We start from the raw sequence: 14,974 nt of genomic DNA, 5'->3' as shown, positions 1-14,974 counted from the left end.
TCTGGGTTCCCTCCCTTAGTCTGGGGGTTTGGAGTGGAGTTGGTATGTTGGAACTGCTCCATTGGGCTGATGTATAGGCAGGAAAGGGGAATGTATGTAGCCAGCAGCAACCTATTGTTTTAGATTGTGGGCATGAGTTAGAAACTTTAGACTTCTTTTTATTATTTTATTGTCTGTGTCCCCCTTGGGGGTGTTTCACATACTGGTGGGAACCTGTAAATAGGAAGCACTGGGTCTAAGAATGGTCAGGAGGACTCGGTTATGATAAGTTACAGTAGCACTTGGCGGCCTCTTCTGTTCTGTTCTCACTAGTTGGGAAACGGAAAACAGCAGAAGCAATTTTGGTAGGGTGAAGGAGGATTAAAAACTTCTATCTGCTTTTTTTATCGTGACCCCTGCTTTCCCTTAGTCTTGGGGACCTCTGGGTTGGTTCCTTTAGTCTTGGGGACCTCTGGGTTGGTTCCCTTAGTCTTGGGGACCTCTGGGTTGGTTCCCTTAGTCTTGGGGACCTCTGGGTTGGTTCCCTTAGTCTTGGGGACCTATGGGTTGGTTCCCTTAGTCTTGGGGACCTCTGGGTTGGTTCCCTTAGTCTTGGGGATCTCTGGGTTGGTTCCCTTAGTCTTGGGGATCTCTGGGTTGGTTCCCTTAGTCTTGGAGACCTCTGGGTTGGTTCCCTTAGTCTTGGTGACCTCTGGGTTGGTTCCCTTAGTCTTGGTGACCTCTGGGTTGGTTCCCTTAGTCTTGGTGACCTCTGGGTTGGTTCCCTTAGTCTTGGTGACCTCTGGGTTGGTTCCCTTAGTCTTGGTGACCTCTGGGTTGGTTCCCTTAGTCTTGGTGACCTCTGGGTTGGTTCCCTTAGTCTTGGTGACCTCTGGGTTGGTCCCCTTAGTCTTGGTGACCTCTGGGTTGGTTCCCTTAGTCTTGGTGACCTCTGGGTTGGTTCCCTTAGTCTTGGGGTACCTCTGGGTTCCCCTCCTTAGTCTTGGGGGACCTCTGGGTTGGTTCCCTTGGTCTTGGGGGACCTCTGGGTTGGTTCCCTTGGTCTTGGGGGACCTCTGGGTTGGTTCCCTTGGTCTTGGGGGACCTCTGGGTTGGTTCCCTTGGTCTTGGGGGACCTCTGGGTTCCCTCCCTTGGTCTTGGGGGACCTCTGGGTTCCCTCCCTTGGTCTTGGGGGACCTCTGGGTTCCCTTCCTTGGTCTTGGGGGACCTCTGGGTTCCCTCCCTTGGTCTTGGGGGACCTCTGGGTTGGTTCCCTCCCTTGGTCTTGGGGGACCTCTGGGTTGGTTCCCTCCCTTGGTCTTGGGGACCTCTGGGTTGGTTCCCCTTATGATGGTGACCCCCCTGATTCGTTGTCTGGTCTGATCCCATGTTTGTTGGTCAGTCCAGCTAATATTTCTATTTGTTTCCTGTTTGTTTTTTTGTTTTTGATTTAAAAAGTATTCTTTACAAATACATATCTGATTTCTATTTTGTATTTTCTAGCTCTGATTTTGTGATTTATTTGGGTGACCATTGTGACCTAACCAACCTTTTTTTTTTTTTTTTTTTTTTTTCAGAAAATCATGCTAAGTTTTCATGAAGAGCAGGATATCTTACCGGACACATTCCTCGCCAACTTTCCCTCATTAATAAAAGTGGACATTCACAAGAAGGTGACGGATCCCAGCGTAGCCAAAGGGATGATGGGGTGCCTCCTGTCTTCCCTGAAAGCCAATGGTAAGTCCGGACAGCAGATTTTTTTTTCGGGGGTCCGGCTGCAATACTTGAGACGCGATTGGAAAGCAATGCCAAGGACTGCAGTGTGTTCTCCCAACTGACAGTTCTCTGTAGACGACAGAACACCTCCCACTATCCTTGTCTCCAGAACACAAGGGCCGGTATTCTGTAGTCCATGGATAACGGGGGCAGGGCTGATGAAGCTGTTGGGGATTTCGGTGCAGCAGAGGCGAAGTGCACAGAATGTGAGAATATAAATATATGTGTATTAGCGAAATGTTCTGCAGGTTTCCTTTTTTTTATTTTATACTTTGTTCAGATGGAGCGATGACGCCGTCCTGCGTGCAGGCTCCTTTTCTCTTGTTGCAAACACAATATGAAGAGCCTGCGACTCGGACATCCGTGTTCAAGTCTTTATACTACATATCTTTGCTAGTCTTTGCTACATATCGGTGACATTAAAAAGCAGCTTTATGCGTTTCGACTTGCTAGGAATAACCTCTTCAATACCAGGCATTTTTACCCCCCCTTCCTGCCCAGGACAATTTTGCGCTTTCAGCGCTGTCCCACTTTGAATGACAATTACGCAGTCATGTAACACTGTACACATATGAAACTTAGCATTTTTTTTTCACACAAATGGAGTTTTCATTTGGTGGTATTTAATCACAACTGGGGTGGTATTTTTTTGGTAACAAACAACAAAAGACAGAACATTTTTTTCTTAGGTTGTTACAAAATTTTGCAAACAGGAATGTTTTCTTTATTGATGTGCGCTGATGGGGGGGGCTGCCGCTGATGGGGGGGCCTCTGATGGGGCTGACTCTGTAAAAACTGACCAACCCAGAGGTCCCCAAGACTAAGGGAACCAACCCAGAGGTCCCCAAGACTAAGGGAACCAACCCAGAGGTCCCCAAGACTAAGGGAACCAACCCAGAGGTCCCCAAGACTAAGGGAACCAACCCAGAGGTCCCCAAGACTAAGGGAACCAACCCAGAGGTCCCCAAGACTAAGGGAACCAACCCTGATGGGGCCACCTCTGACTGGGGCCGCCTCTGCTGGAGCTGCCTCTGATGGGGCTGACTCTGTAAAAACTGACAAAATTGACCATCCCAGAGGTCCCCAAGACTAAGGGGACCAACCCAGAGGTCCCCAAGACTAAGGGGACCAACCCAGAGGTCCCCAAGACTAAGGGGACCAACCCAGAGGTCCCCAAGACTAAGGGAACCAACCCAGAGGTCCCCAAGACTAAGGGAACCAACCCTGACGGGGCTGACTCTGTAAAAACTGACACAACTGACCACCCCAGAGGTCCCCAAGACTAAGGCGACCACCCCAGAGGTCCCCAAGACTAAGGCGACCACCCCAGAGGTCCCCAAGACTAAGGCGACCACCCCAGAGGTCCCCAAGACTAAGGGGACCACCCCAGAGGTCCCCAAGACTAAGGGAACCACCCCAGAGGTCCCCAAGACTAAGGGAACCACCCCAGAGGTCCCCAAGACTAAGGAAACCACCCCAGAGGTCCCCAAGACTAAGGGAACCAACTCTGACGGGGCCGCCTCTGACGGGGCCGCCTCTGACGGGGCCGCCTCTGACGGGGCCGCCTCTGATTGGGCGCTGATGATCCTTCCTGCATGTCAGACGGTGTGTGTGTGTTTGGACCCATGCAGCCGCCCCTGCCCACATGTCAGATTTTGGCCGCTGCGTCTGCATGCACCTTTATGGATACAGGCTCAATAGCAAAAGGAACCTGCATGGGTGTCATCGCCCGCCTTAATCTTACATTTTGTTCTCGTAGGTCTCCCCACCCCTTGCTCTTATGCCACCACCATAGCAATCTGACAGTGTACAGAGGTGATCGCAGGTCGGTCCAAAAATCTTTATTTATAATTGAAGTGTACAGACAAGCACAGATCACTGAGTAGGGAATAACATTGACACATTTCATCATAAACACTGTAGCAATTTTTAGGAAGTAAAATATAAAAAAAAAAAAAAAAATTCCCTGTTCCTAATGCGTTTTCTTTCGCCCCTCCGGTCTCAGGATCCCGCGGTGCTTTTTGTGAAGTCAGGCCAGACGACAAAAGAATCCTGGATTTTTACAGCAAACTCGGCTGCTTTGAAATCGCCAAGATGGAAGGATTTCCTAAAGATATTCTTATTCTCGGAAGAAGTCTTTAATTTTTTTTTTTTTTTCTGCAACAAAATAAAAACTTGTGCGGATTTGTTCTCCAGATTTTTTTTTTTTTTTCAAACATGGAAGATTCCAGGTTTTTGCTCTGCCGGATCTTTGAACAACTCCTATGTATAACTACAACACGATGACTCGAATTCTTTAATACGAAGAAAAAGAGAAAAAAAAAATGTTTTTAAATTGTCTAAAGTCTTCTTCTTCTCCATGATGTTGTTTTTTTTGTTCCTTTGCATGGGGGAGGGGGGGGGAGGTTCTCTGTGCTCCTGGGGTGTGATTATTGAAGGATCCGCCTCGGGTTTTCTTTTTCTGCGTCGTTACGGATTATGTATTTGACAAACTTCTCATTTTTAATAATTTTTTTATTTTTGATTTAAAGAGCTCCTAAAACATGCGTCATTTTGTGCACAAAGACGCCATTGTCTGTTTGTTTGTTTTTTTTTTTTTTTTTCAAAGAGAAAACCCCAATTCCCCTCCCCCAGGGAAGATGAACGATGTAGCACACCTCAAGGCGGATTGAAGGGTTGCATAAAATGGAAGAATTCTAAAAAAAAAAAAAAAAAAAAGCAACAAAGTAATGGTTCTGTAAATGTAATTGTAGGATAATCTCTATGTACAGACTGTTTACCATTGTTCGTTTTTTTTTTTGTTTGTGTTTTTTTTTTTTTTTTTGTATATTATGTTCAGGTTTCTTTATGCAAGCTTTGATTTAAGCATGCTTCATTTTAAAAATTAACGGTTGAAACTATAAGGTTAAAAAAAAAAAAAAAGTGCTTTAAACCTGCCTTTTCCTGTTCCGTTTACACTTCTCATTGTGGTATAGCTCGGTGCATTTCATATGAGGTTTATGCATTTTTTTTGGATGTTGCCCCATAAGCTTTATAGGTACTGTAAGGGAAATTCCACTTTTGATAAAAAAATAAAAGAAAAGAAAAAAAAAATGTGTGTTTGCTGAAGAGACCACAAGGAGGAGCTGTTTTGCAAAGATACATAATTTCCTGTAGGCATTTCACAGTGTTCAGAATTTCTAATACTTCCTTTTAAAGAAGTCCTCTCGTGAGCAATGAAAAGTTCATTTGTGGCCCTGCAGATTCATATTGAGATACCTGAAGGTTGAAAGATGGTCTAGCAAATTCTTTTCTCTTTTTTTATTTTTTATTACTGCTCGGCAGCTCCTCCCCTGACCGGAGCCCAATTTGTGGTCTTTGCTGCCAACAGTTTGAGCCTCCTGCATGACTTATTTGACAGCACTCTTATTGTGGAGCTCAGACCGAGATGAGTTAATTCTTCCCACTCTGCCGTGACACGACATGCCCCTCCCCACTCTGCTGTGACACGCCCTCTCCATGTTTATTGAGCTCCTCCTTTGTCAGAAGACCAATTTGTGGTCTTTGCTATTGATGCCAACAGTTTGTGCCTCCTGCATGACTTATTTGACAGCACTCTTATTGTGGAGCTCAGACCGAGATGAGTTAATTCTTCCCGTTCTGCCCTGACACGACATGCCCCCCCCCTCCCTGCTCTGCTGTGACACGCCCCCTCCATGTTTATTGAGCTCCTCCCCTGTCAGAAGCCCAATTTGTGGTCTTTGCTATTGATGCCAACAGTTTGTGCCTCCTGCATGACTTATTGACTGTACTCCTATTGTGGAGCTCAGACCGAGATGAGTTAATTCTGCCGTGACACGCCCCTCTCTGCTGTGAAACACCCCCTCCATGTTTATTGAGCTCCTCCCCTGTCAGAAGCCCAATTTATGGTCTTTCTTGACTGCACTCCTATTGTGGCGCTCAGACCGAGATGAGTTCATTCTGCCCACTCTGCTGTGACACTCCCACTCCATGTTTGACAGCACGTTTTATTGTGGAGCTCTGAGCGAGATGAGTTTAATTCTTCCCACTCTGCCACGACACGCCTCCTTTCCACTCTGTTGTGACACGCCTCCCCTGCTCTGCTGGGACATGCCCCCGCCATGTTTATTGTGGAACTCAGACTAAGTGGACTTCCATCGCCTACACTGTGATGCCCCCGCTCTGCTGCGACACGCCCCCTCCATGTTTGACAGCACGTTTATTGTGGAGCTCAGACCGGGACGAGTTCTGCCCACGCTGCACTGTTTCACGCCCCCCCCCCCGCTCTGCTGCGACACGCCCCCTCCATGTTTGACAGCACGTTTATTGTGGAGCTCAGACCGGGACGAGTTCTGCCCCCCGCTGCACTGTTTCACGCCCCCCCCCCGCTCTGCTGCGACATGCCCCCTCCATGTTTGACAGCACGTTTATTGTGGAGCTCAGACCGGGATGAGTTCTGCCCACGCTGCACTGTTTCACGCCCCCCCCTGCTCTGCTGTGACGCGCCCACTCCATGTTTGACAGCACATTTATTGTGGAGCTCAGACTGAGCGGACCTGCTTCCATCAATCACCTTCACTGTGACACTCCCCTGCTCTGATGTGACACGCCCCCTCCGTGTTTATTGACCGCACGTTTTATTGTGGAGCTCAGGCTTGAGATGGAGTTCTGCCCCCGCTCTGCTGTGACACGCCCCCTACCTGTGCACTTGTGGCGGCACAGGCCTTGGGCAAGCGCCTGGTGCTGAAAACGCTATCAATCGCCTCTCATCAATTCTACTTCAGAACAGCGTGGTTGGATAGCGGTAGAGATGGAGGGTCACACACGTTGGCCCTAATCCGCAAACATAAAAACAGGACAAAGTGCTGATATAATATTATTTTTAAAAAAAATCTTGTTTAAAGCTCAACTCCAGGAACAGGTATTAAAGCAACCCCAACTAATGCAGCTCTGTATTCATTAAAAATATATTAAATGTGTTTTTTTTTTTTTTTTTATTAAATCAGTCTAAGTATCTGAATTTGTCTTGTTCTGAGAACTTTGTACAGCCAAGCTCAGGCTGTACATAGGGAGCCAGTAGGAATAAACAGAATTTGGGGTGGGTTTTGCCCACCATCTGGTTGGAGGGTGGCAGTGCAGGTTTTGCTCGCTCTGCCTGCCGCCTCGCAGCCCGGCTCCCAACAGACCACAGCCCGGGAGTTGGGGACCCCTGTTCTATAGTATTCCCCTTCCCTGTTCTCCAGCAGCTACACAAACGTTTATCTAGGGTGGTGGGGGGGCTGTTGGAAATGCATAAGGAGAGGGCTTTTTTGAAGTAGATGATGTGCTGACGTCAGTGGTGGGGCACCGTTCCTTCCTCGACTGACGGCCAGTGGTGGGGCACCGTTCCATCCTCGACTGAGGGCCAGTGGTGGGGCACCATTCCATCCTCGACTAACGCCAGTAGTGGGGCACCGTTCCATCCTCGACTGAGGGCCAGTGGTGGGGCACCGTTCCATCCTCGACTGAGGGCCAGTGGTGGGGCACCGTTCCATCCTCGACTGAGGGCCAGTGGTGGGGCACCGTTCCATCCTCGACTGAGGGCCAGTGGTGGGGCACCGTTCCATCCTCGACTGAGGGCCAGTGGTGGGGCACCATTCCATCCTCGACTGACGGCCAGTGGTGGGGCACCATTCCTCCCACTTAAACTATTGATGTCACTCCTGTCCCCCTAAAGCAGGGGTACTGAATTAAAATTCACGGGGGTCCAGTCGGAAAAAAATTCTTCCTGCGGAGGTCCGAATGCCAAATTGGTGCTATGACGCCACATGATATCCTCCACTTGACAACCTCCCATCACAGCGCCCCCCCCACCACCACCACACACCTTTATGACCCACACACATCGCACTTTTTTTTCTTTCAACTTTATTGAAATGTAAAAATACCTTTCATTAATTTTTATGCACCACAGTTCAATTGCGGAGCATAGAAACAGAATGCATTTTGCAACACACTGCTCAGTACGCAGGGGCGCTGTTGCAGTGTGAACAGGACACATAGAAAACAATTGTTTTCTATTGCCCTTGCAGAGACTGACGCATCACAGTCCCCCCTCCCCCATCACAGACTGACCGCCAAAATCACAGACCCCTCATTACAGCCTAATCCCCCCCCATCACAGACTGACCTGACCCATCACAGACTGACTCCCCCATCACAAACTGGTCCTGACCCATCACAGCAGACCCCCTATCACAGACCTCCTATCACAGACTGACCCCCCCCCAAATCCCCAACCCCCTATTACAGAATGACCCCCCCAAATCACAGACCCCCTATCACAGACTGACCCCCCATCACAGACTGACGTGACCCATCACAGACCCCCATCACAGACTGACCCCCCATCACAAACTGGTCCTGACCCATAACAGACCCCCTATAACAGACTGACCCCCCAAACCACAGACCCCCTATCACAGACTGCCCCCCCAAATCACAAACTGGTCCTGACCCATCACAGACCCCCTATCACAGACTGCCCCCCCCATCACAAACTGGTCCTGACACATCACAGACCCCCTATCACAGACTGACCCCCCCATCACAAACTGGTCCTGACACATCAGACTCCCCATCACAGACTGACCCCCCCCAAATCACAGACCCCCTATCACAGACTGACCTGACCCGTCACAGACTGACCCCCCATATCACAAACTGGTCATGACCCATCACAGACCCCCTATCACAGGCTGACCCCCCCCATCACAAACTGGTCCTGACCCATAACAGACCCCCTATAACAGACTGACCCCCCCAAATGACAAACTGGTTCTGACCCATCACAGACCACCCCTATCACAGGCTGACCTCCCCCCCATCACAAACTGGTCCTGACCCATAAAAGACCCCCTATAACAGACTGACCCCCCCAAATGACAAACTGGTTCTGACCCATCACAGACCACCCCTATCACAGGCTGACCCCCCCCCCCATCACAAACTGGTCCTGACCCATAACAGACCACCTATAACAGACTGACCCCCCCAAATGACAAACTGGTTCTGACCCATCACAGACCACCCCTATCACAGGCTGACCTCCCCCCCATCACAAACTGGTCCTGACCCATAACAGACTGACCCCCAAATCACAGACCCCCTATCACAGACTGACCCCCCCATCACAAACCCCCATCACAAACTGGTCCTGACACATCAGACTCCTCATCACAGACCTCCCCTGTCCTGTCCTACTGTACATTGCATTGCACTGCACTCCCCCCTTCCCACAGAACCCTACCTTAATCACACAGGACATGAAGCGTGGCCGCTCTGGACAATGGGCGGGACTTTGCCCATTAAAAGTGAGTGATTTATTGCTGGGACCGCCCCCGCTGCCTAGCAACCAATCGCCCACTTTTTAACTTAAAAAGTCCCGCCCTTTATCCAGAGCAGTCGCGCTTCGTGTCCTGTGTGATTAAGACAGGCAGTGTGGGGAGGGGGGAGTGCAGCGATGTAAGAGAAGGCACGGACCTGCCGCGCCTGCCATGCTGTGTATATAGCGGCATTCGGAGCGGCAGGTGCGGCAGGCGAGTGAGCGAGCCGCTGACAGAGGACACACAGGAAACTACTTGGCGGGGCTGCGGTCCGGATAGAATAGCCACTGGGGCCAGAACCGGACCGCGGTCCGCCATTTAGTGATGCCCGCCCTAAAGTCTGAAGATACCCCCGCACTAACTGAGCTCTGCCCAAAAAAGCCAGGCAGGGGGCAAAGGATTAGTAACCACTCTTGCCTGTGGTCTCCCTACAGCTGATCTTTTATGGAATAAAGAATGGTGGCTACAGAAGCGTGCATGCTATATGTATGAATGCCGCCAGTCTATTCACAATTGCAACATATAGGAAGAATAGGCCCTCGGTGATCGGTGATGAGCTCCGCTATGTATATTTCTACCCTATGCAGGATCTGAGTTGACCAGGTTGGTGACCAGTTAATATTAAAAATGGCAAATCTTCTATATTGGGGGTATCCAAACTTTCAAAAAGGGACAGTTTACGGATCTTCAGACTTTAGGGGGCCGGACTGTGGTTATAGAGAGTAGGAAAGGTTCCGTCAGTGGGGGACAAAAACAATGCCCCATCATTGGTGTCAGTGGGAGGAATAAGTGCCCTATCCTTGGTTTCAGTGGGAGGAATAGTGTCCTATCCTTGGTATCAGTGAGTGGAATAGCGCCCCTTCATTGGTGTCAGTGGGAGGAATAGTGCCCCATCATTGGTATTAGTGAGGGGAATAGTGTCCCCTTCATTGGTTTCAGTGAGAGGAATAGTGTCCCTTCACTGGTATCATTGGGAGGGATTGTGCCCCTTCATTGGTGTCAGTGGGAGGGATTGTGCCCCTTCATTGGTGTCAGTGGGAGGGATTGCCCCTTCATTGGTGTCAGTGGGAGGAATAGTGTCCTCTTCATTGGTATTAGTGGGAGGAATAGTGTCCTTTCATTGGTTTCAGTGGAAGGAATAGTGTCCCATCATTGGTATTATTGGGAGGAATAGTGCCCCTTCATTGGTATCAGTGGGAGGGATTTGCCCTGTCATTGGTGTTATGGGGGGGAATGGTGCCCTATCCATTGGTTTCAGTGAGAGCAATAGTGTCCCATCATTGGTGTCAGTGGGAAGAACAGTGCCCCATTGTGATCAGTAGATGAAATAGTACCCCAGGGGCCGGATAAAGGCAAGCAATGGGCCACAGTTTGGAGACCACTGGGCTAAAGGGTTGGTGTGTTTACAATGTGTTGGGGTGCCAGTCAGAATAATGGCATCCCAGGGATATTTTTTGGTGGGCACACCTAGGGTGGTAATCCAGCCGGTACATCCCCAAAATGTTTAGGCTTCGCTTCCAATTGGTAGATCAGATATCGCTATCCGCTCTTCGTTATTCACAACACTCCGCCCATCCCATTCATGAAAATCAGGCCATGGTATGTAGCTGGCAATGCCCACAAAGTTCTTTCGGGGCGCTACATAGGAGGAAGAGAGCCGTGATTGGAGGAGAGACAGGCATGTGACTTTGCCGGATCTCCTCCCCAGCTTTTGCTACCATACCGTTGTGTTTTAAATGAGCCCCCTTAGTATGGCATGTTTATGACGTCTCCTATTCATAAAAGTCGGATACTTTCCTTGAGAACCATGCAAATCTTTTTTTTTTTTTTTTTTTTTTTTAATACACTTTTATATGGAGTGAGAGCTTAAATTTCGTCCTTCCAGCCGTTTCAGCAATCGTCCCCCTTTTTCTTTCTTTTTTTTTTAGTGTTTCAATTTTAAACGCAACACAGCAGAGCAGCCAATCCAATGAGGAGAGACCGCGGTCCTCCGGTGACTATCCTGCCTGTCTCTATAGCCAGGTTCCTCTATACCAGGGGTACTGAATTAAAATTCACGGGGGTCCAGTCGGAAAAAAATTCTTCCTGCGGAGGTCCGAATGCCAAATTGGTGCTATGACGCCACATGATATCCTCCACTTGACAACCTCCCATCACAGCGCCCCCCCCACCACCACCACACACCTTTATGACCCACACACATCGCACTTTTTTTTCTTTCAACTTTATTGAAATGTAAAAATACCTTTCATTAATTTTTATGCACCACAGTTCAATTGCGGAGCATAGAAACAGAATGCATTTTGCAACACACTGCTCAGTACGCAGGGGCGCTGTTGCAGTGTGAACAGGACACATAGAAAACAATTGTTTTCTATTGCCCTTGCAGAGACTGACGCATCACAGTCCCCCCTCCCCCATCACAGACTGACCGCCAAAATCACAGACCCCTCATTACAGCCTAATCCCCCCCCATCACAGACTGACCTGACCCATCACAGACTGACTCCCCCATCACAAACTGGTCCTGACCCATCACAGCAGACCCCCTATCACAGACCTCCTATCACAGACTGACCCCCCCCCAAATCCCCAACCCCCTATTACAGAATGACCCCCCCAAATCACAGACCCCCTATCACAGACTGACCCCCCATCACAGACTGACGTGACCCATCACAGACCCCCATCACAGACTGACCCCCCATCACAAACTGGTCCTGACCCATAACAGACCCCCTATAACAGACTGACCCCCCAAACCACAGACCCCCTATCACAGACTGCCCCCCCAAATCACAAACTGGTCCTGACCCATCACAGACCCCCTATCACAGACTGCCCCCCCCATCACAAACTGGTCCTGACACATCACAGACCCCCTATCACAGACTGACCCCCCCATCACAAACTGGTCCTGACACATCAGACTCCCCATCACAGACTGACCCCCCCCAAATCACAGACCCCCTATCACAGACTGACCTGACCCGTCACAGACTGACCCCCCATATCACAAACTGGTCATGACCCATCACAGACCCCCTATCACAGGCTGACCCCCCCCATCACAAACTGGTCCTGACCCATAACAGACCCCCTATAACAGACTGACCCCCCCAAATGACAAACTGGTTCTGACCCATCACAGACCACCCCTATCACAGGCTGACCTCCCCCCCATCACAAACTGGTCCTGACCCATAAAAGACCCCCTATAACAGACTGACCCCCCCAAATGACAAACTGGTTCTGACCCATCACAGACCACCCCTATCACAGGCTGACCCCCCCCCCCATCACAAACTGGTCCTGACCCATAACAGACCACCTATAACAGACTGACCCCCCCAAATGACAAACTGGTTCTGACCCATCACAGACCACCCCTATCACAGGCTGACCTCCCCCCCATCACAAACTGGTCCTGACCCATAACAGACTGACCCCCAAATCACAGACCCCCTATCACAGACTGACCCCCCCATCACAAACCCCCATCACAAACTGGTCCTGACACATCAGACTCCTCATCACAGACCTCCCCTGTCCTGTCCTACTGTACATTGCATTGCACTGCACTCCCCCCTTCCCACAGAACCCTACCTTAATCACACAGGACATGAAGCGTGGCCGCTCTGGACAATGGGCGGGACTTTGCCCATTAAAAGTGAGTGATTTATTGCTGGGACCGCCCCCGCTGCCTAGCAACCAATCGCCCACTTTTTAACTTAAAAAGTCCCGCCCTTTATCCAGAGCAGTCGCGCTTCGTGTCCTGTGTGATTAAGACAGGCAGTGTGGGGAGGGGGGAGTGCAGCGATGTAAGAGAAGGCACGGACCTGCCGCGCCTGCCATGCTGTGTATATAGCGGCATTCGGAGCGGCAGGTGCGGCAGGCGAGTGAGCGAGCCGCTGACAGAGGACACACAGGAAACTACTTGGCGGGGCTGCGGTCCGGATAGAATAGCCACTGGGGCCAGAACCGGACCGCGGTCCGCCATTTAGTGATGCCCGCTCTATACAATAGAATTCTGATGTGAATATACATTGCACACCTTTTTGTAGAATGTTAAGATTTTGTTTTATAATAAAACTGGTAAAAAATCGCCATTTGTCTTCTCTTTATTCGCACTTTGATTTTTTATTAGATTTTTTTTTTTTTTTGAGTCATGTTTTATTTATCTAATCTTTTAAACCATCCAAAACGTAAAATCACTTGTAACATTTTTGTAGTTTGTAGACTGTGACAAGCCTAATCTAATTCAAAATCCGAACAAGCCACATGACATGTGGTTACACAACATATAAACTCTATGGGCCAGATTCAGGTACATTTGCGGCGGCGTAACGTATCGCATTTACGTTACACCGCTGCAAGTTTTACGGGGCAAGCGCTTGATTCACAAAGCACTTGCCTGTAAAGTTGCGGCGGCGTAGCGTAAATCCCTCCGGCGCAAGCCGCCAGCCTAATTCAAATGATCTGGGTAGCGGGCCTGGATCATTTAAATTTGGCGCGTTCCCACGCCGAACGTACTGCGCTTGCTCCGTTTTGAAATTTCCCGCCGTGCTTTGCGTGAAATGACGTCGCACCGACGTAATTTTTCGAACGTAGACGTGAGTTACGTCCTTTCCTATTCACGGACGACTTACGAAAAAAAAAAAAAAATTTGACGCGGGAACGACGGCCATACTTTAACCACTTAAGCCCCGGACCAATATGCAGCCTAAAGACCCAAGGTGTTTTTACAGTTCGGGACTGCGTCGCTTTAACAGACAATTGCGCGGTCGTGCGACGTGGCTCCCAAACAAAATTGGCGTCCTTTTTTCCCCACAAATAGAGCTTTCTTTTGGTGGTATTTGATCACATCTGCGGTTTTTAGTTTTTGCGCTATAAACAAAAATAGAGCGACAATTTTGAAAAAAATTCAATATTTTTTACTTTTTGCTGTAATAAATATCCCCCAAAAACATATATAAAAACATTTTTTTTCCTCAGTTTAGGCCGATACGTATTCTTCTACCTATTTTTAGTAAAAAAAATCGCAATAAGCGTTTATCGATTGGTTTGCGCAAAATTTATAGTGTTTACAAAATAGGGGATAGTTTTATTGCATTTTTATTATTTTTTTTTTTTTACTACTAATGGCGGCGATCAGCAATTTTTTTCGTGACTGCGACATTATGGCGGACACTTCGGACAATTTTGACACATTTTTGGGACCATTGTCATTTTCACAGCAAAAAATGCATTTAAATTGCATTGTTTATTGTGAAAATGACAGTTGCAGTTTGGGAGTTAACCACAGGGGGAGCTGTAGGAGTTAGGGTTCACCTAGTGTGTGTTTACAACTGTAGGGGGGTGTGGCTGTAGGAATGACGTCATCGATCGTGTCTTCCCTATAAAGGGAATGACGCGATCGATGCGCCGCCATAGTGAAGGACGGGGAAGCCGTGTTTACATACGGCTCTCCCCGTTCTTCAGCTCCGGGGAGCGATCGCGACGGAGCGGCTATAAACAAATAGCCGCGCCGTGGTCCCGGATCGCTCCCCGAGCGGACCCGACCTCCGCATGTAGCTGGGGGGTTCCCGATCGGACCCCCCACCCGCTAATAGGCGAGGACGTACGTGTACGCCCATGTGCCTGTACGTGCCATATTGTGGACGTATATGTACATGCGGGGGTCGGGAACTGGTTAACATGGCAAGTCTATCTATACGCCACAGAATAGCAGCTTTAACTATACGCCGGGAAAAGCCGACTAGCGACGATGTAAGAGAATGTGACGACCGCGCGTACCTTTGTGGATCGCCTGTAAAAAGAGAATTAGCATACCCGACGCGGAAAACGACGCAAA

The 14,974-nt window shown here is 49.2% G+C and overlaps 1 protein-coding gene across 1 annotated transcript in view; it reads left to right on the top strand.

The window, feature by feature from the left end:
* OGA (O-GlcNAcase) overlaps positions 1 to 4,843 on the top strand; it is a 62,805-nt gene extending 57,962 nt beyond the window's left edge. The window contains exons 15-16 of the mRNA XM_040361242.1: positions 1,558 to 1,717; positions 3,762 to 4,843. Coding sequence (XP_040217176.1) covers positions 1,558 to 1,717; positions 3,762 to 3,898 — 297 coding nt within the window. The 3' untranslated portion in view covers positions 3,899 to 4,843. The remainder of the gene's footprint in view (positions 1 to 1,557; positions 1,718 to 3,761) is intronic.
* The last annotated feature ends 10,131 nt before the right edge of the window (positions 4,844 to 14,974 follow it).

The sequence above is a fragment of the Rana temporaria genome, chromosome 8, assembly GCF_905171775.1.
Source record: "Rana temporaria chromosome 8, aRanTem1.1, whole genome shotgun sequence".
In the NCBI taxonomy this organism is placed as follows: Eukaryota; Metazoa; Chordata; class Amphibia; order Anura; family Ranidae; genus Rana; species Rana temporaria.
This window is presented reverse-complemented; position numbering and strand designations above follow the sequence as displayed.